The following is a 21854-nucleotide window of genomic DNA, read 5'->3' as shown; positions in this document are numbered from 1 at the left end:
ATGGGGGTGTGGTCTAATTACCATAGGCCATGTCCCCTACGTGACGTTATTAGGAGGCATGCCCGCCTCCAAATAACGTCAGGCTGGGGGGAGCCTCACTAGCTGGGCTTCCCCCAGCCCCACTACTATCTCTGAATGGTTGTCGCGCGCATGCGCGCAGCATCCATTCAGAGTTTCTGGGGTCCGGCACCAGTGGGGGTCCCCAACCTCCCGACTTGACCACCCACGGGCCACTTCGGCCCACGGGTGGAACAGCGGGATAGTACTGTCCTGCTGAAAACGTGATATTGGGGAGGAGTGCCCCCTCTATGGGTGGCGCCCCTGTGCGACCGCACAGGTCTAACACCCCTAGAGCCAGCCCTGACGCTGATCACTGACTGGCTGGCTGAGTGGCTGTATAGGGCGACACACTGCATGCTGATCACTGGCTGGCTGGCTGAGTGGCTGTATAGGGGGACACACTGCACACTGATCACTGGCTGGCTGGTTGAGTGGCTGTATAGGGGGACACACTGCATGCTGATCGCTGGCTGGGTGGCTGTATAGGGGGACACACTGCATGCTGATCGCTGGCTGGGTGGCTGTATAGGGGGACACACTGCATGCTGATCACTGGCTGGCTGGCTGAGTGGCTGTATAGGGGGACACACTGCATGCTGATCACTGGCTGGCTGTATAGGGGGACACACTGCACGCTGATGCTGCGCTATACTCTGCTAATTATGTGCTGTGTGGGGGGCACATTGACTGCAAGTGGCTGTGTAAAAAAAAAATAAAGTTTAAAAATTAAAGAGAAAAAATAAATAAAACTTATTTTTTGGTGCTGTACCCCACTGTGTAAGTGTGTATACAACCACCGTGATTTTGTGGGCCTTAACTCTCTGTGTATAAAATACAAGCACCCTGGTGTCTGTGTCGTTGCGCCGCTGCTCTGTCGCTTAGTAACCAGTCAGCTCACTGCAACCTTTGGCCAATAATGGTGAAAACAATATTATAAGCTGTGAGGTGTTCTAAATTGACTGTAAATTACTAGAAATTAGGGGTGTGCACCGTCCACTTTTCGTGTTTTGGATTTGGATCTGGATCTTTCTTCGTGCTTTGGATCTGGATTGGTTTTGCCAAAACCACCCTTCCGTGTTTTGGGTTCTGGGTTTTGTGTTTTGGATCTGTATTTTTTTTTTTTAAAAAGCATAAAAACAGCTAAAATCACAGAATTTGTGGGTTTTTCTGCTCCTATGCTATTATTAACCTCAATAACATTAATTTCCACTCATTTCCAGTCTATTCTGAACACCTCACACCTCACAATAGTGTTTTTATGTCCAAAAGGTTGCACCGAGGTAGCTGGATGACTATGATAAGCGATACGAGTGGGCGGCACAAACACGCGGCCCATCTAGGAGTGACACTGCAGTGGCAGACAGGATGGCAGTTTGAAAAACTAGGCCCCAAACAGTACATAATGCAAAGAAAAAAAGAGAGGTGCAAGATGGAATTGTCCTTGGGCCCTCCCACCCACCCTTATGTTGTATAAACAGGACATGCACACTTTAACAAACCAATCATTTCAGCGCCAGGGTCTGCCACACGACTGTGGCTGAAATGATTTGTTCGTTTGGGCCCCCACAAAACAAGCTGGCAATTAATCTATCCCTGCACAAACTGGCTCTACGGAGGCAAGATGTCATCCTCATCCTCCTCATCCATCAATTCTTCACCCTCTTCAGTGTTGTGTACATCCTCATCCTCACAGAGTATTAATTAGTCCCCGCTGGAATCCACCACCACAGGTCCCTCTGTACGTTCTGGAGGCTGGTCTCCCTGGAAGAGTTGATAATTCATTTTTATGAACATCATCTTCTCCACATTTTGTGGAAGCAACCTCCTACGCCTTTCGCTGACAAGGTTCCCGGCTGCACTAAACACTCTTTCGGACTACACACTGGAGGGGGGGCAACTCAGGTAAAATAAAGCCAGTTTGTACAGGGGCCTCCAAATTGCCTCTTTTTCCTGCCATTACAGGTATGGACTGTCTGACATCCCTACTTGGATGCTGTCACCAATGTAATCCTCCACCATTCTGTCAGTGGTGACAGTATCATATGCAGTGACAGTAGACATGTCAGAAATTGTTGGCACGTCCTTCAGGCCGGACCAGATGTCCAAACTGGCCCTTGACTTATGACACAGGCGCACGCTTGGCGCTGCTGCTGTGTTGACGCACGTGCGGCTACTACGCATACATTTCGCACACAAACACAGAAAAAAAAGAATTGTTTATTTTTTGTGGAGCGCACTTTGGGGGTTACACCACCCTTTAATAGACTTATGGGACACAGGCGCACGCTTGGCGCTGCTCCTTTGTTGATGCACGTACAGTGCACACAGGCCCTGATTCAGAGCCGGACGCTCTGACAGAGCGCTCGCTCTGAATCAGGGCCGTCCCTCTGAATTTAAGAGCGGCCTCCTGGCCGTTCGCATAGCTGTGGGTGACCAAAATGAGCGGCCAAAATGATGGTCGCGATGGGTAGGGTCTCTTGCGGTAGGGTCTCGTTGCCGCAAGCCCTGGAGTGCTTTTGGCCTTATCAGAGCCAAAAGCACTCCCACTGACATCACTAGTCATGTCAGCTACAGCTATACATTTCACACACAAACACAGAAAAAAAGATTATTTTATTTTGTTGGAGCGCACTTTGGGGGTTACACCACCCTTTAACAGACAGACGCACGCTTGGCGCTGCTGCTTTGAGGATGCACGTACAGTGCACATAATTCAGAAATTCAGAAGAAAATATTTTATTTTTGTTGGAGTGCACTTTGGGGGTTACACCACCCTTTAATGGACAGATGCACGCTTGGCGCTGCTGCTTTAAGGATACACGTGCAGTGCACACAATTCACAAACACAGAAAGTAATTTTTTCTTTTTGTTGGAGTGCACTTTGGGGGTTACACCACCCTTTAAGAGATGAGCCAGCCGGCCCTTTACTTATGGGACACCACCCTTTAATAGACTTATGGGACACAGGCGCATGCTTGACGCTGCTCCTTTGTTGATGCACGTATAGTGCACACAATTCACAAACACAGAAGAAAATGTTTTATTTTTGTTGGAGTGCACTTTGAGGACGCAGGTGCGGCTACAGCCCACACAATTCACAAACACAGAAAAAAAGAAGATTATTTTATTTGGTGGAGCGCACTTTGGGGGTTACACCACCCTTTAACAGACGCACGCTTGGCGCTGCTGCTTTGAGGATGCACGTACAGTGCACACAATTCAGAAACACAGAAGAAAATGTTTTATTTTTGTTGGAGTGTACTTTGGGGCCGCTCGTTCGCTATGAGCGATGTTCGCACAACTGCGCATGCGTATGGGTCGTAATGCACATGCGCAAACCAGTCATTGTGGTAGGAAATCGTGCGCTCGCAGAACAGTGAGGGGCTGCTAATTTGATTGACAGAATGTACCGTTTGTGGTTGGTAACAGAGGAAGGTGCTTGAAAACGGGGGAGTGGAGATCCGAACGCAGGCGTGCCTAACGGTAAAAAGGGCGTTTAATGGGAGTGCATAATTAGTAAAGGAGCGTCATCGACCACGTCACTTGGTTGTCTTTTAGCCTGAACTGCTTGCAGTGATATAGGTAGGATAAACCTACCACAAACACTGCGCGCAGTTCAAATGCCTTTCGATGTACCCGATTAATCTAATAAATACCGGAGATGACGTGTGATGCGAAAGGGGCGTCTTTACAAAATAGCGAGCGCATTTTTCGTTCGCTCGCCCAGACATAGAGGCGTCAACAAACCGCAATGAGCGAGCGCTCAATTTAAATAGCCAGCCCCTTTTTAGGAACGACCGTCCGCAAATAGCGTCCGGCTCTGAATCAGGCCCAAAATTCACAAACACAGAACATAATTTTTTATTTTTGTTGGAGTGCACTTTGGGGGTTACACCACCCTTTAAGAGATGAGTAAGCCGGCCTTTTACTTATGGGACACAGGCGCAGGCTTGGCGCTGCTCCTTTGTTGGTGCACGTGCAGCCACAGTGCACACAATTCACAAACACAGAAAATAATTTTCTATTTTGTTTGGAGTGCACTTTGGGGGTTACAGCACCCTTTAACGGACAAGCCAGCCATGCCTTTACTTATGACACATGCGCACGCTTGGCGCTGCTCCTTTGTTGATGCATGTGCGGCTACTGCGCACACAATTCACAAACAAAAAAAATATTTTTTTTATTTTGTTTGTAGTGCACTTTAAGGGTTATAGCACCCTTTAACGGTCAAGCCAGCCAGCCCTTTACTTATGACACAGGTGCACGCTTGGTGTTTCTTTGTTGATGCACGTGCGGCTACTGCGCACACAATTCACAAACACAAAAAAAATATATATTTTTTTTGGAGTGCACTTTGGGGGTTACAGCACCCTTTAACGGACAAGCCAGCTGGCCCTTGATTTATGACACAAGCGCACGCTTGGCGCTACTTTGTTGATGCACGTGCGGCTACTGCGCACACAATTCACAAACACAGAAAAAAAAAAATATTTTTTTTTGGAGTTCACTTTGGGGGAGCACCCCTGATGCACAGATCACCCCCTGGACAACACTACAGCACCCCTTTAGGACTACAGCCTTTATGAGACACTGTACAACACAGTCCAGCCAGCCCCTATAGACTTTGGAGTGGCCCTTATGGACAACTGACTGCACAGCACAGCCCAGCCAGCCCCTATGACAGCAGCACAACACATAGCCCAGCCAGCCCCTATGGACAACAGCAGCACAACATAGCCCAGTCAGCGCCTATGGACTGAGTGGTCACAGCCCCTATGGACAACAGCAGCACAACACAGCCCAGCCAGCCCTAGCTCCCACCCTCCCTCTTCACTGTCCACAGCCGGAGTGAGAAATGGCGCAGACGCGGGGACCTTTTATAGAATCCAAAACCCGCGAGATCCGGAAGGCGGGATGATGACGTTTTGCCTCGATTTCAGATCTGAGTTAGGCGGGAAAAGTCGAGCCTGACTCGGATACGACTCAGATCGGGGGGGTTCGGATTTCAGAAATCCGAACCCGCTCATCCCTACTAGAAATTAATGTTATTGAGGTTAATAATACTCTAGGAATAAAAAAAAAAACAATTTATGTGATTTGAATCTTCTTTGTTAAATTTTATAAAAAATCCAAATCCAAAACCAGTCACAGCAGGTTTGGCAAATCCAAATCCAGACAACGAATTAGAACCAAATCCAAATTCAAATAATTAGCACACATCCGTAATGTTGCGTAACCATCAGTACAATCGAGTACTATCGCAGCCTCACGCACACTTGCACAAGCACTGACCTTGCTCAGAAATTGCTAACTTCTATGCACGCTATGAAACCTCTGGCCGTGTAGTCCATCGCAGTGGATAATATCTGCACGCCCCTCTAACGGTGTTCAACGTACTGGCACACCTGCATTCCGCCGACCACCACCCCGTCACCACCCACAAACGGCACTTCCTGTCAATCACTCTGCATTGGGTATGCATGGTCACTGCGATCACAGTCCCCATAGCAGTGGCCGGTTTGCGCACACGCACTGCGGTGCATGCGCAGAACGCTACAATTGGCCAATTGCGTGCGCATTAGCAACTGCGTTCCTTGCTGAATCAAGCCCTCAGTTTCTATAATGATATGCCTGTCACTGTGAAATAACTATACAAACGCGGCCCACTTTGATACTTTTGGTACAATTAAGTATGACAAACCTCCTGTGTTTGTCTTGCTCAAGGACCAGACAGTCATGATAACCCAGGCTCCAGGGGCGTTTCTAGAGAGGAGGGGGCCCGTGTGCAGTCTCCGATACGGGCCCCCTCCTCTCTGTCCGGCAGCCGGCAGCGCACTCAGCTGTGCGCGGCCAGCGCCGGAGTTATAGACTCTGGGCACTAGAGTGCGCCCAGAGTCTATAGTATGCGCTGGTCACTGGAAAAATGACCGTGGCGGACATTTTCCCTGTACTGCGCATGCGCAAACGACGGGAAAATGGCCGCGGCGGCCATTTTCCAGTCATTTTTGCAGCGCCGGACCCCCGCACTGACGTGGGACTCCGGAGAGGTAAGTAATACAGTGGGTGCAGGGTGTGCAGTGCGGGGCCCCCCTGGACCCATTATAGATATGCCCCTGCCAGGTTCTGTTTACCTATAGAGAGCCAAATGTAATAGTCTGTGAGCCATTGTGCAGCCATTGTGGAGATGTTGGCAATATAGAGGTGTGATTTAAAACAGCAATTCTGTTTAATGGCAAAACCAGGTCAAAAATTGCTGACATCTTACCATTTGCAATTTGCAAGCTATTACATTTGGCCCAGGATCTTGAAAAATACACAATGAGGGTCAAAGGGCACATCTTGAGTTATAAACAATTAAACATGCAACAGTGTTTGCTCTAGTTCAGTGGTTCTCAACTACAGTCCTCAAGTACATTTATGATTTAACAGATCATGGTTTCAGGTTTTATTTCTGTGGAAATAAAGTATGTGGGATAATTATTGATCCAGAAAAATAGATCAACTCACTTGTATGATTAAAGAAATCCAGAAAACATGACCTGTTGGGGGTACTTGAGGACTGCAATTGAGAACCACTGCCCTAGTTAAACAATATGGCACTTAAAAAAAAAAAAAAAAGACGGCGTTTACCACTACCCCAATATGGCTACAGCAGATGATGTACCCAGGGGCGTATCTATAATGGGTGCAGGAACACGGGCCCCTGGGTCCAGGGGGGTCCCACATCGCACACCCTGCACCCGTAATATTACTTACCTCTCCGGAGTTCCACATCGGCGCTGGCGTCCGGCGCTGTAAAACAACTGGAAAATGGCCGTCGTGGCCATTTTCCCTGTGATCTGTGCATACACTATAGACTCTGGGCACACTCTAGTGCCCAGAGTCTATAACTCCGGCGCTGGCCGCGCACAGCTCAGTGCGCTGCCGGCCGCCGGGCGTAGAGGAGGGGGCCCGTGTCAGAGACTGCACACGTGCCTCCTCCTCTCTAGAAACGCCCCTGGATGTACCGTACCATGAATGGGGCCTGGCCAGGTTTCCACACCTCCAAGGTACCAGGGCCCAACCTTTAACACAGTGTTCCTTTGTGTACCCTTAGGTTATTGTTAGTTTAACCCAACACTGGTTTTTGCTAAATGCTTTGTTATTTATAGATGTGTCTCATACACCTATCCTCAAATCGCGCCAAATAGCTCGGTTTGGCTAGCCATAGACTTTGAGACTTAGCTGCACCATGCGACTTTTACATAAAATATCTGTCTTATTGTGCTGTACTAATCCTATGTGCTTAGCTTATTACTCTGTTATCGACTTAGGGCCTGATTTAGTGATGGGTGCTAATGCTGCCACTGCTGCAAGTTTTTACACAGCGAATGAGCAAAAATATGCAAATGTAACAGCCCCCATGATTTGTATTGAGACACCCACTGGCGGCTTTGCATATCCAAGCAACTGCCTAGGAAGACACAGCATCAGACGCAGGTCAGTTGATTATCAGACTTCTAAGTACACCCTATGGTTGCACAAAATGGGAGATGTTGGAGCCATTTTTTCTGCGTACAGGATGTCAGTCGCAGTCTGAGACACACTGTGAAAATGGACGCAATATGCCTGTGTTTTAGTCACCACCCCCCTTGCCACCCACAAACGGTCCCTGTCTTGTCAATCACTTTGCAAATAAATCCTCTCTGCGAGCAACATTGGTAATGAAACTTGATGCCTGCGCAGCGTGACTGAGACGCATACATAGACCACTGATAATTGTGCAACTGCATAAACATCTGCATTGCGTCCTTCTCTCAATCAGGCCCTTAGTACATCATTAGCGAATTAAACTGCAATATTGAGGAAAAAGTACATAATCTTGGTGAAAGGCAAAAGACAAAGGGGGTCATTCAGACCAACTCGCGAGCGGCAGTACGCTCACAAGTGGGTCGATGTTCCCCACTGCGCATGCGCACGACAGAGGGAGCTCCGTCGTACGCATGCGCGAGACCCGGCGAGCGAAGGAGTGTCTCACCAAAGGGGGCGTGCTGTCGATGGTGACTGACAGCACGCCCCCTTTGGTGGGCGTGCCGGGGGCGTCCCTGCCAGACGGAGGCGTTCCCAAGGGAACGCCTACTGTCTGAAGCCGGCCCCACTGACATCACTAGTGATGTCAGTGGGAGTGATTTTGGCTCTGATAGAGCCAAAATCACTCCAGGGCTTGCGGTTGAGAAACCCGACCACAGGGTTTCACTCGCAAGTCCGATGGTCGCGATGGTCAAGACCATCGCGACCATCTTGTTGGACGCTCGTATATGCTGTGGGTGGTGACCCACAGCTATACGAGCGTCCAGGAGGACGCTCCATTTTAATGGAGGTGGGCCCTGATTCAGAGCGAGCGCTCTGGTCAGAGCGTCCAGCTCTGAATCAGGGCCAAAGGTCCTACATGAGTAACTCGCATCATGCATCGTTATGCTTAATTTTCTACTTTATATCAATCAACCAATATCTTTGCAACAAAAAACAAATCCTAAAATCAGTACTTAGGGCCTGATTCAGACCCACTCGCGAGCGGCTGTCCGCTCGCAAGTGGGTCGATGTTATGGACTGAGCATGCGCACGATGGAGGGAGCTCCGTCGTGCGCATGCGCCAGACGCGACGAGCGAAGGAAAGTCCTTCGCTCGTTGTGTCCGATCAAAGGGGGCGTGCTGTCAATGTTGATTGACAGCACGCCCCCTTTGGTGGGCGTGCCGGGGGCGTGCCTCCCGTCAAAAGCCGGCCCACTGACATCACTAGTGATGTCAGTGGGAGTGATTTTGGCTCTGATAGAGCCAAAATCACTCCGGAGCTTGCGGTTGAAAACCTCAACCGCAGGCTCCGGCTCGCAATTTCGATGGTCGCGATGGTCACAACCATCGCGGCCATCACAATGCACGCTCGTATAGCCTGTGGGTGGGGACCCACAGCTATACGAGCGTCCAGGAGGACTCTCCATTTTCATGGAGCCCGGCCCTCATTCAGAGCGTGCGCTCTGCTCAGAGCGTACGGCTCTGAATGAGGGCCTTAGTATACTATTAGGGCCTGGTTCAGAGATGGACACAAATCCTGTTGCAGCTGTGATTCTGTGCGCAGTGGACTTGCGAAAATATGCTAATGACTTAATTGATGTCTTTTATGCACTGAGACACCCACCTCCGGTGTCTCGCTTCCGCCACTTACGTACAAAAGCAGAAGCATCGGTCACACATCGAACTTCTGTGTAAGGCTCTACTGTCTTAAGCACAGCTGCCGCATGCTTGGACGCAGCTTCACTGGCTTCATAAGAGTGAATTCATGCTTCTGAAGCCAGTGTAACTGTGTCAAACTGTGCCACTGGCTTCAGCACACCCAGAAAAGAGGGGCAACATGCAAAGGGTTTTCTGCAACTCTGCTTTGTGGTCCCCCCCGCAGCATCCAGGGCGCTGTGAATGATTTTACTGAACGAGACCTGTACATGCACTGAGTGGCATCTGTGCATGTGTATATCTCACAACCATTGGGTTTGCGTACGCCTCTGAATGACAGCAGGCCCCGAAACACCAAATTTTGGAAACAGTGCTCAAGCACGGAATTGCAACCTGTGGCGGAGCGTCTAAGTCATGCCAAGTGTCTGGACGAATTCCTACTTTGATAAGATGATAATTAGTTTTATGACGCTATCCCACGCACATTAGTTATAATGTGATTTTTTTTGCCTGTTCAATCTAAAGCATATATGTTACAAATTGCAATACACTCTGGGCCTGATTCAGAGCCGGACGCTCTGACAAGAGCGCTCGCTCTGAATCAGGGCCCTCCTACCTAAAATTGGAGCGGCCTCCTGGCCGCTCGCATAGCTGTGGGTAACCACCCACAGCTTATGCGAGTGGCCAAAAAGATGGTCGCGATGGTCAAGACCATCGCGACCATCGGGCTTGCAACGAGACCCGGCGGTAGGGTCTCGCTGCTGCAAGCCCAGGAGTGCTTTTGGCTTTAGAGCTTTAGAGCCAAAAGCACTCCCACTGACATCACTAGTGATGTCAGTGAGGCCGGCCCCAGACGGTAGGCGTTCCCATGGGAACGCTCCATCTGGGCAGCAACGCCCCCGGCACGCGCACCAAGGGGACGTGCTGTCACTCACCATCGACAGCACGCCCCCTTTGGTGCGAGACCCATAGCGACGGCTTGGCCGTCGCTATGTGGGTCTCGTGCATGCGCATGACGGAGCTCCCTCCGTCGTGCGCATGTGCTCTAGGGCACCACTGACCCGCTTGCGAGCGCTCAGCGCTCGCGAGCGGGTCTGAATCAGGCCCTCAGTGTTCTGTGTTTCAACTTACCATTTTCTCTTTCCCGCCTATCACACAGCAGTCAATCCCATCACCACCCTCCACCACACACAGCAACCAGCTTTCAGCATCCCCTTCTTCTCTACCTCAGAACACTCCCTTCTCTCTCAGCAGCTATCCTATTCTCCCAAAGTGCCCCCCTTCCGTCAGCATCCCCCTCTCTCCCTCAGTATCCTCCAACTTTCATTTAGTGTCCCCCCACTCAACCTCAGTGTTCCCATTCTTTCCCTCAGTGTCCTCCTTCTCATCATTAGTGATGCCCCTTCTCTTCCTCAGTGTCTCCCCTTCATTCTTAGCATATTTACCCTCTTTCCCTCAGCATTTTCTTTCATCTCTCTTGCTCTGTCCACCCTTCTTTTAACTTTATAAAAGCTATAAAATTCAATAGTCAAAAAACAGTATGGTTTAACATGTCCTATTAAGGCTTCTTAAGAAGTAGAGATGAGTGGTTCGGATTCCTTGGAATCCAAACACACCCGAACTTCCGGGATCTGAGTCGATCCGTGCCACAGCTTGGATCTCTCTCTCTGCCTCAGATCCATAGCAAAACCAAGACCTCAAGATTCCGCTGTCGGTTCTTGCAGTTTTGGCTGGGGCGCCACTTTCCAAACTCCCATTGAACTCAATGGGATGACCGCAGATTGGCTGAGTGAGATTTCTTTCACAGCTCTAAGCCAAACAACGCTTCCCCATAGATTTTAATGGGGCTGACGGATACAAGATTGCAGCCGCCACCACACCGAGGACACTGCCACCCGCAGCCAACACTGCCAGTACTCCCGCATTGAGGACACTGCCAACACTCCTGCACTGCCGACACCGTCAGCACTCCCACACTGAGGACACCACTGCCACCGCACTGCTGACACCATCAGCACCCCAGCACGGAGAACACTGATGGCACCCATGCACTGCCAACACCACCGGCATCCCAGTATGGAGAACACTGCCGGCACCCATGCACTGCCGACACCACCAGCAACTTGGCACCCCTGGCAACGAGCATGAAACCCCTGGCAATGAGCATGGAACCCCTGACAACGAGCATGAAACCCCTGGCAATGAGCATGGAACCCAGAGCATGAGACCCCTGACAATGAGCATGAGAACCCTGACAATGAGCATGAAACCCCTGGCAACGAGCATGGAACCCCTGACAACAAGCATGGAACCGCTGACAATGAAAAGGTCATTTAAAAGTAATTAGAAGCCTTACTGTGGGGAATAAAATGGTGTCAGGGGCAAAGATATATATGGCATAATGTGTAATGGTTATTACAGTGTGTGGCATAATGTGTAATGGGCATTACGGTGTGTGGCATATTGTGTAATGGGCATTACAGTGTGTGGTGCAAGGGTAATTATGGTGTGTGGCATATTGTGTAAAGGGTATTATGGCGTGTGGCATATTGTGCAATGGGCATTATGATGTGTGGCATAATGTGTAATCAGCATTACGGTATGTGGCATTATGTGCAATGGGCATTATGGTGTGTGGAATAATGTGTAATGGGCAGTATGGTGTATGGCATAATTTGTGATGGGCATTATAGTATGTGGAATAATGTGTAATGGGCATTATGGTGTGCTGAATAATGTGTAATGTCTGTAATGGGCATTACGGTGTGTGGAATAATGTGTAATGGGCATTACGGTGTGTGGCATAATGTGTGATGGGCATTACGGAGTGTTGCATAATGTGTAAGGGGCATTACTATAAGGAGGAAAAATGACAAATAATCTGTCTATGGGGGGTGACGGCGCATTTTAACTGTTTGCACTGGGAGCCAAATTGCCTAGAAATGGCCCTGTTAGTTTTACCAAAATGCCATGGGGGGGCAGAAACTTCTCTGGCAGGGGGAGCAACATTCATAGTTACACCGCTGCACCTTCCCTGGGGACTGCCTGTCACAGTGTAGCTATTGCAGTCACAGACTGCACTGACTCACTGAGGTTGCAGATTTTACTGTGGGGGGGGGGGGGTTATGGCTGCAGCCTCTAGGTAACATCCGCCACTATAGACAACTAGGGGCCTGATTCAGACCCACTCGCGAGCGGCTGTCCGCTCGCAAGTGGGTCGATGGTGTGCACTGAGCATGCGCACGACGGAGGGAGCTCCGTCGTGCGCATGCGCCAGACGCGACGAGCGAAGGACTTTCCATCGCTCGTTGTGTCTGATCAAAGGGGGCGTGCTGTCAATGTTGATTGACAGCACGCCCCCTTTTGTGGGCGTGCCGGGGGCATGCCTCCCAGATGGGGGCGTTCCCAAGGGAACGCCTACCGTCAGAAGCCGTGTCAGTGGGAGTGATTTTGGCTCTGATAGAGCCAAAATCACTCCGGGCCTTGCGGTTGAGAAACTCAACCGCAGGCTCCGGCTCGCAGTGGCGATGGTCGCGATGGTCAAGACCATCGCGACAATCAACCTGCACGCTCGTATAGGCTGTGGGTGGTGACCCACAGCTATACGAGCATCCAGGAGGACGCTCCATTTTTATGGAGGACGGCCCTCATTCAGAGCGAGCGCTCTGCTCAGAGCGTCCGGCTCTGAATGAGGGCCTAGATGTTGAATTGCACTAACAATAATTTAAGTTAAAATAGCATATCAATGAATATGGTATGGCTCATGTATCCACCTTATTCTATGCATTTTGGACTTTTTCTTCAACAGGCAATCTGGGTCACTTCCTAAGCCTACAAAGCTATAGTCAGTCTAATGAGATCACAAAGGGAATCATCATTCAGTAGATAGCTGTCAATGGTGTATATCTGTATTCACCACCACTGATACTGAACAGTGCTGGGATCAATGGGCACAGCGTGGAGTTATTACAAAAATACTGCTTTAACCCATGAACATCTGGCAGGTGAAATCTGAATATCATACCAGTCCACTGAGAACACTGCTGGCACCCACGCACTGCCAACACCACTGGCATCCCAGCATGGAGAACACCAACGGCACCCATGCACTGTCGACTCCGACGGTAACTCAGCATTAAGGACAGCGCTGGCAACCTCGCACTACCGACACCACCGGCACTCCCACACTGAGGACACTGCTGGCACTCCTGCACTGCCAATACTGCTAGCACATCTGTGCTGAGAACACTACCGGCACTCCTGGACTGCCGACATTGCCACCACTCCCGCACTGCCGACACCACCGTCACCGCTGAATTGCCAACACCACCAGCACTCCCGCACTAAGGACACCACCACCACCCCCTCACGACTGACACCACCGTCAGCCCCGCACTGCCGACCACGCTTGCACCCCCGCACTGAGAACAACGCCCATACCCTCTGTCAGTACACCATTGGTGTATCCAACCTGCACTGTATCAGTCCCGCACTGTATTTGACATGCACTGTAACCCACTCTGTATCCGACCTGCACTGTATTCGACCCGCACTGTATCCGGGATCAGTATGTAATCCCGCCGACTGCATGGCCGGCGGATTAAATCCTGACAGCGCTAGCCCGGCAGGGGTGGAAGTCCCGACTGCTTCTAAAGGTAAGTAACCCTAATCTAGCCCCTCCAACCCCAGCCCTCCTTTAGGGGTGCCTAAACCTAACCTTCCCCACAGTGCCTAATCCTAGCCCCCCTCTAAGTGCCTAAACCTAACCCCCCCTTTCCCTAGCCTAAACCTAAGTCTCCCGGGGGGGGGGGTGCCTAACCCTAACCTCTCCCGGGGGTGCCTAACCCTAACCCCCCCTTTCCCTAGCCTAAACCTAACCCTCCAGGGGGGTTCCCCCGAGAGCCCTTAAAACTTAACCCTCCTCCCCCCCGCGGCTGTCCGCGCCTGGCACCCGGCTTACCTTCGTTCAGTATGCCGGGCGTCAGGCTCCCGGCGTAGGTCTAATGACAGGCGTCGAGATTTCGACACCTGTTTTTAGTGCCTTGCCAGTATTAGACAGTCGGGAAGCCGGCGGTTGGGATTTCGTCCGTCGACTTCCCGACTGCTTCCCTGTATTCAACCCAAACTGTATCCAACCTACAGTGTATCCTGCACTGTATGTAATCTTCACTGTATCTGACCTGCGCTGTAACTGACTCAGGTTGTATCCGACCCACACTGTATGCCACACTGTATATGACCCACACTGTAACCTGCTCTGTTTCTGACCCGTATGTACAGAACGCAGAGTTTTTGGTTGGGGAGATTTTGGGGAACTGCTCAACAAAAAGGCTGATTGATCGGGGCTTCCCATGGGCACAAAGTGCCAGTCATCAGTGGCCCAGGGCCCTAAAGAGGGAGTTTTTTTTTTCTTCGCTGTTTGTTAACTACTACTACTTTAGAGCAATGATATTCCACGCATGATTCTTAGTAAATTTCTGTGTTGGATTGTTGTCTATTGAAAGTACTTGTGAGTTGGTTTGATTGGTAATTGCTAATACATGACTAATTTGCAAAACATTCTTAAACAGCTATAACTGCCGTGTATTTGTGCCGCTGCTCTGTTGCTTAGTTTAGCCAGCGCCTTTGGTCTATATTGGTGAACAATATTGTGAGCTGTGAGGTGGCCAAAATTGAGTGGAAATGACTGGAAATTAATGGAGGTTAATAATACTCTAGGAACAAAAAAAGGCCCAAATTATGGGATTTTAGATTTTTTTGCCAATTTTTGGAAAAAAATCCAAAACAAAACCAGTCATGGCGTTTTGGCAAAACTGGACAACGAATTAGAACCAAAGCCAGCAAAAATGGTCTGGTGCACATATCTACTTCTTACACAAGATTTAAAATTTCAGAAAACTTCTGAATCTCTACCACTCAAGCTCGAAAAAGAAAGCAGGCGGAGGGCTGGGAGTGCAATCCGATGTTCGGGAGCCTTCCGGCCATTGCGGGAGAGTCGGCAAGTATGGACAATTGTCTCTTTGCCTTATTGTTTCAGATTGACTGTATGGTATGTGTAATTGCACTGAAACATTGCACAGAAGCTAGGGAGTATATTTGCTAAGCAGCCTTTAATTCTCAGTGGTGCTGTCTATGGCATTTAAAGTTGCAATAATATTAAATGCAAAACCAGGCGCATTTTGTATTTAATATTGTCTTTTTAAATCACATTCTAGACAATATTTGTGCACACACTCCAAGTGAATAAATTTGGTAGTGGAGAGTACTTAAATAGAAATAATAGACAACCAGCAGCGGCTCCTACCCACTTAGATAAGAGGGGCTTCCGAGGCTTCTATCCTCACTAAGGAGACATTGTAGCCCCTTCCTGGCTGCCAGGTCCCGGGGCCTGCAACGGATCTGGCAGGCACAAAGACTAGCACATGCACACATGCGGCATTGGGACTTAACACCGGCTTCTAGCGATTGCATCAGTTGCAGCCTCTAGAAGCTTGATAGGGCTGTCTGATAGGCAGAGGAGAGGCTTCCCACTAGAGCAAACTCTCTGCTAATCGCAGCCCAGTCCCAAGGGGAGAAAACACCTCCCTAAGGGCATAACAATAGCCACCACAGACCCCCGTGGAGGCTTGGGGGCTACCTGATTCCATGCAGACTAGCTGTCCACATGGAATCTGCTGAAAACGTCCCTCCAAAAATGGCCACAGCCAAGGAGGAGACAGGTCCCAGAGGTCCTACTGGACCTCTAGAATCTGTTACGGCAGCATATAGCACCTAGCATTACACGGAAGTGCCGGGAATGCTGGCACTGATGGGAGAAGATGCAGAAAGTTGCATCTTCTCCCGAGAAACCCCTGACAATGAGCATGAGACCCCTGACAACGAGCATGAGACCCCTGACAACAAGCATGAAACCTCTGGCGATGAGCATGAAACCCCTGGCAACAAGCATGGAACACAGAGCATGAGACCCCTGACAATGAGCATGAAACCCCTAGCAATGAGCATTAAACCCCTGGCAACGAGCATGGAACCCCTGACAACAAGCATGGAACCGCTGATAATGAGCAGGTCATTTAAAAGTAATTAGAAGCCTTACTGTGGGGCATAAAATGGTGTCAGAGGCAAAAATACATGTGGCATAATGTGTAATGGTTATTACAGTGTGTGGCATAATGTGTAATGGGCATTACAGTGTGTGGTGTAAAGGTAATTATAGTGTGTGGCATACAGTGTAAAGGGTATTATGGTGTGTGGAATAATGTGTACTGGGCAGTATGATGTGTGGCATATTGTGTAATGGGCATTACGGTGTGTGGAATAATGGTATACAATCGGGAAACCGGCTGCCTTAATAGCGACAGCCGGCTTCCCAACTGTCATATCCCGGCAAGGGTGAAATGTTGGGCGTCTATATGTAGACGCCTGACATTTCCCCGACACCGAAAGACCGGCGCCCGGCATCCTGATCGAAGGGATGCCGGGTGCCACGAGCGGACAGCCGTGGGGTGGGGAGGGTTAGGTTTAGGGCACCCCGGGGGGGACTTAGGGTTAAGCATCCCCCCGGGAGGGTTAGGGTTAGGCTAGAGGGAGGGAGGGTTAGGGTTAGGCACCCCCGGGGGGGACTTAGGGTTAGGCACCCCCCCAGGGGACTTAGGTTCAGGCAGCGGGGAAGGGGGGGTTAGGCACCTAGAGGGGGGATTAGGGTTAGGCACCATGCCGCTGGAGGTATTTCATACCGATTCCCGGAATAATGTGTAATGGGCATTATGGTGTGTGGAATAATGTGTTATAGGCATTACGGTGCGTGGAATAATGTGTGATGGGCATTACGGAGGGGAAAGGGGGGGCTGCAGCCTCTAGGTAACATCCGCCACTGTAGACAACTAGATGTTGGATTGCACTAACACTAATTTAAGTTAAAATAGCATATCAATGAATATGGTAAGGCTCTTGTATCCACCTTGTTCTATGAATTTTGGACTTTTTCTTCTACAGGCAATCTGGGTCACTTCTAAGCCTACAAAGTTATAGTCAGTCTAATGAGATCACAGAGGGTATCAATCATTCAGTAGATAGCTGTCAATTGAGTATATCTGTATTCACCACCACTGATACTGAACAGTGCTGGGATCAATGGGCACAGCGTGGAGTTATTACAAAAATACTGCTTTAACCCATGCACAAAAATACTGCTTTAATCCATGCACATCTGGCAGGTGAAATCTGCATATCATACCAGTCCAATACTAACCCAGACACTGACAAAAGCCAGATCTGTTAGTATGAGCCTGGGGCTGACATCTCTTGCAATACTTTTATTATTATTATTATTATTATTATTATTATTATTATTATTATTATTATTCACATTTACATTAAATTGTAATTGTCATTGTAATTAACATGACATTCAATAGACAAAAAACTGTATGGTTTAACATGTCCTATTTAGGCTTCTTGGACACCACACTGCTGACCACCGGCACCCCAGCACGGAGAACACTGATGGCACCCTTACACTGCCAACACCACCGGCATCCCAGCATGGAGAACACTGCCTGATATCTCTTGCAATATTTTTATTATTACCATTATCATTATTATTATTATTATTATTATTATTATTAACAAACTGAAAATTCACATTTACATTACATTGTAATTGTCATTGTAATTAACATGACATTTACTCAAATACAGTACAGTAGCTTGACTGTTCGAGTAAAGCTTCCTGGGCTGTAGACACTTCTACCAATTAACTAGTAATGGCATTGTCAGAGACTTAGGGGACTATTTAGCAAAAAATGTGGTAATAGTTTGAAATATGCTCTCCAGGATCTTTGCCCAGCACTCACCAGTGTCCAGTGGTAGAGACGGGGTGAGGGTGGGATGGGCAATCAGTACGGTCACCCCCCATAACACTTCTTACTTAGAGTTATGGCTGTTTTATAGCAGCGAGCGGAAAGTGAGGAGCCTGCTGCTGCTCAGCCAGCCTCCCGACCCCAGCACATGCTGTTATATGCTGGGCTGCAGAGAGTCCAGGGTGGCTGCTGCCAATGAGCTGCAGTAGTCTTTTCTCTCTCCATGTGTGATGTGTGGCACGAGAATTGGGCAGATGACAGGTATTATTCCACTGATCTGCTGTCTGAGGTTTTATACCAGGCTTCAGCGACTTAATGCTTTCTAACTGCTGATTGGCTTCAGATTTAAAGAGCTGCCTTAATTATGTCCCCTGCTGCCCTCCTTCTATGTAGTTCCGGGGACCCTCCTCCTCCCTATACTGTGTCCTTTACCTCCAGGTCTTGCCCGCTCTCTGTCTGCCCCTTCTCTACTGCTCTTTTGCTGCTCCTGTCTTGCCCATACTTCAGCCACCTTAGTCTCACCTGCTCTGTTGACGCCCTAGTCTTGCCCTCTCCCTGGCCGACCATTCCCAGTCCGCTTTCCTCCCTTTCATTTTCTCCCTCCAGCTCTCCACACTTCTCCCATACCATATCTAATCCTTAACCTCCTCCTTTCCTGGTATTCATCCTGGTTACACATAATGCCTAATGTGCACACCGTGTTCAGTGATAACTGGGGCATGCGCCATGCACATTAGATTTGACATTCGCCACAGACCGCAACCAAAAATAGGTAATCATGTTTTCTTGATGACTTAATTTTGATCAGAGAATGATGCACAGTAAGAATTTTGGACCTAGCTCCACCATATTTGGTATGGTGGTGTAACTTGACCAGGATTAGGTTTTTTCCTATGTTTGAACTTCGTCAGGGACACTGTCACACAATATCTAAAACTGGGGACACTTACATTACACAGGATTAGGGGCTGGTTCCAGTGGAAATTGGCAGTCTGACAAATGTTATCTCTTAGGATGAGCAAACTTTATGACTCATGCAAGTTCAATTAAATCCAGAGTTAGTCCTTTTTAAAGTGACCATATATATTAGTCAGCCATCTGTGTTTGCATAGAAAGGTGTAATTTGAACTTCGGGAGCCACATAGCAATATTTTAAAAGGGCCCCCCAGAGGTAAAAAAATATACATTTGCCCCCAAACAGAGCCCATTCATGTTATGCTATACAGAGCCCATTCAGATTATGTCATGCAGTAGTACTCCTTATACACATTATGGCATTATGTAGTAGTGCCCCTTACACAGTTTACCACACAGTAATGCCCCTTACACTACACAGTAATGCCCTTTACACATTGATCCACACAGTAATGCCCTTTACAGATTATGCCACATAATAGTAGTGCCCCATATAAGACATTATTCCACACAGTAGTAGTACCCCTTTCACATTATGCCACACAGTAATTCCCCTTATAACATTAAGCCACACAGTAATGCCCTTTATAGATTATAACACATAGTAGTAGTGCCCCAAATAACATATTATTCCACACAGTAGTAGTACCCCTTTCACATTATGCCACTCTTTAATTCCCCTTATAACATTATACCACACAGAAATCCCCCTTACACATTATGCCCCCCCAGCAACTCACCTCCTGTGTCCCTCCAGCAGCCTCTCACCACCACCTGCGTGCCATCAGCAGCCAGCAAGTTTGGATTTGGTTTCGGGCCACCAGCTATTTACAGCTAGCATACCGGCAGGCAGCGGCAGACATGGACAGACAACACCAGCACAATTTGAATCTGGCATCGGTTGCAAGTCAAACGGAGCTCACGGACCGGCAGTCCAATCAGAAGCCAGTTTGTGAGCTCTGATTTCCTCGCGACCAGAGACGCTGTCTCTCCATGTCCTCCTGCCGGTACGCACCTGTAATCAGCTGGCGGGCCAGCACCAAAACAACACCGAAAACATGTTAGCAAACAATGGGGTCCTTTTCAGGATCAATGGAATGGGGTTATAGGCAAGGACAATGTAAATAAATGAAGGCTACCGGTGTACTTCAGAGTCCAGTCTTCAACCCAGGCAATGCCGGGTATCCCAGCTAGTCTGTCTATCTATCTATCTATCTATCTATCTATCTATCTATCTATCTATCTATATACACAAATATATGTTTTTCTATTCTCCATACGGAAAATAGCATAAGTTATCATCCCCCATTGAGACCTATGGGGCTGCAGTACTAAGAAAAAACATTAAAAACAAGCTCAGTGAACTCAGCGATCTCACTTCAGTTTTCTCTTCTATAAATGGGGAGAAGAAAAGCAATGTCTTTTCTCAAGCTAAAATGCTGGAGAAAGTTGTTTCTATGCTTACTAAAGAGAGCCCTTAGGGTCTATTTAACAAAGACTGTTGATAGTATAACAGGGATGAAAAATCTTCTAACACATCAGTTTACCATTAATGTATATCTTAGCTGGGGCAGCTGAGCGATCATCTGCTTCTTAGGTGTGCTAGCCTGACAGCGGCAAGGCTTAATTTAATATCTCATGTGTCGAATGCATATGAGGCTTGCCAGGTCACGAGTATGCACTGAACTGGAAGCCCTGACAACTTTTGCCAAAATAGAAAAAACTATGAAAATAAAGTTTTCCACAAAAGTAGTTATCTATTACAGGGATAGGCAACCTGTGGTATTACAGCTGTTGTGGAACTACTCATCCCAGAATGCCCTGTCATCGTTTTAGTGCGCTCTAATAGAAAAACTGTGCCAGGGCAAATTGGGATGTGTAGTTCCACAGCAGCTGGAGTACCGGAGGTAGCCTGCACCTGTTCTATTATATGCTGAAACATTCACTTAATTGACATCATGTTAAAAATTGTTCTCTTTATTTGTATCAGATTTGATTTACTGACTCATCTCAACTAGTCATCATCACTGTCAGATAGGAATTGAGTTTGATTAACATGATATTGTGTATTTGTTAGTTTCATTCTAACACCAGAATAACTACAATGCTTTTGGTGACAAACTTATACCACTATCTGCAGAATTTGCTGTATTTTATATATATTATATTATTAATATTATCTAAAGTGAGACATTTTATACAGAATATGGTTTACTCAAAGAAAGAGAGTTGTTGTCTTACCTCTGTCTATGGTCAGTTCCCAATCTGTGGATCATTTCCTTATTTGCATTCCACTACAATCCAAACCGTAGTTGTATAAACAGGACAAATGAAATGTAACAAAGCTGGTTTCCAAATGTATACTGTTCAGGTATATCAGGAACTCTGAAATTCTAAAATGCAGGTGTGGCTCTAGTGCAGATAGAGGCACTTACTCCTCCCTCTTAGGTCCAGTTATCTGCAGTTACTGTAATAGCAAAATGTATTGCCTTGTGTCCCCAAAGCTTCCCACAGTTTTAAATTTGTCAAAAAGTCAAAAGACCAAGGCCCATATTTGTCAACGAGTGATATTATTTTTATTACTCGTTACCAGTGGCGGATTTTGCCTAGGGGCTGTGAGGCTGCAACCCCCCCAGTAAAATCCGTCACCTCAGTGTAGTCTGGGCCTGATTCAGAGCCGCTCGTAAGTGGCCGCTCGTTTGCTCCAAGCGATGTTCGCACATCTACGCATGCGTATGGGTCGTAATACGCATGCGCCAACCAGTCAGTGCGGTCGGAAATCGCGTGCTAGCAAAATAGCGAATGCCTGCT

General features: G+C 48.2%; 1 protein-coding gene across 1 annotated transcript in view; it reads right to left on the bottom strand.

Moving 5' to 3' along the window:
• Window positions 1–21332, bottom strand: part of LOC148540393 (uncharacterized) — a 147132-nt gene extending 125800 nt beyond the window's left edge. Inside the window, exon 1 of the mRNA XM_088444600.1 lies at window positions 21285–21332. Coding sequence (XP_088300726.1) covers window positions 21285–21319 — 35 coding nt within the window. The 5' untranslated portion in view covers window positions 21320–21332. The remainder of the gene's footprint in view (window positions 1–21284) is intronic.
• Between the last annotated feature and the right edge of the window lie 522 nt (window positions 21333–21854).

The sequence above is a fragment of the Taudactylus pleione genome, unplaced genomic scaffold, assembly GCF_031769625.1.
Source record: "Taudactylus pleione unplaced genomic scaffold, aTauple2 ptg000019l, whole genome shotgun sequence".
NCBI classification, from domain to species: Eukaryota; Metazoa; Chordata; class Amphibia; order Anura; family Myobatrachidae; genus Taudactylus; species Taudactylus pleione.
The sequence above is the reverse complement of the archived record's forward strand: the minus strand, read 5'-3'. Positions and strand labels throughout refer to the sequence as shown.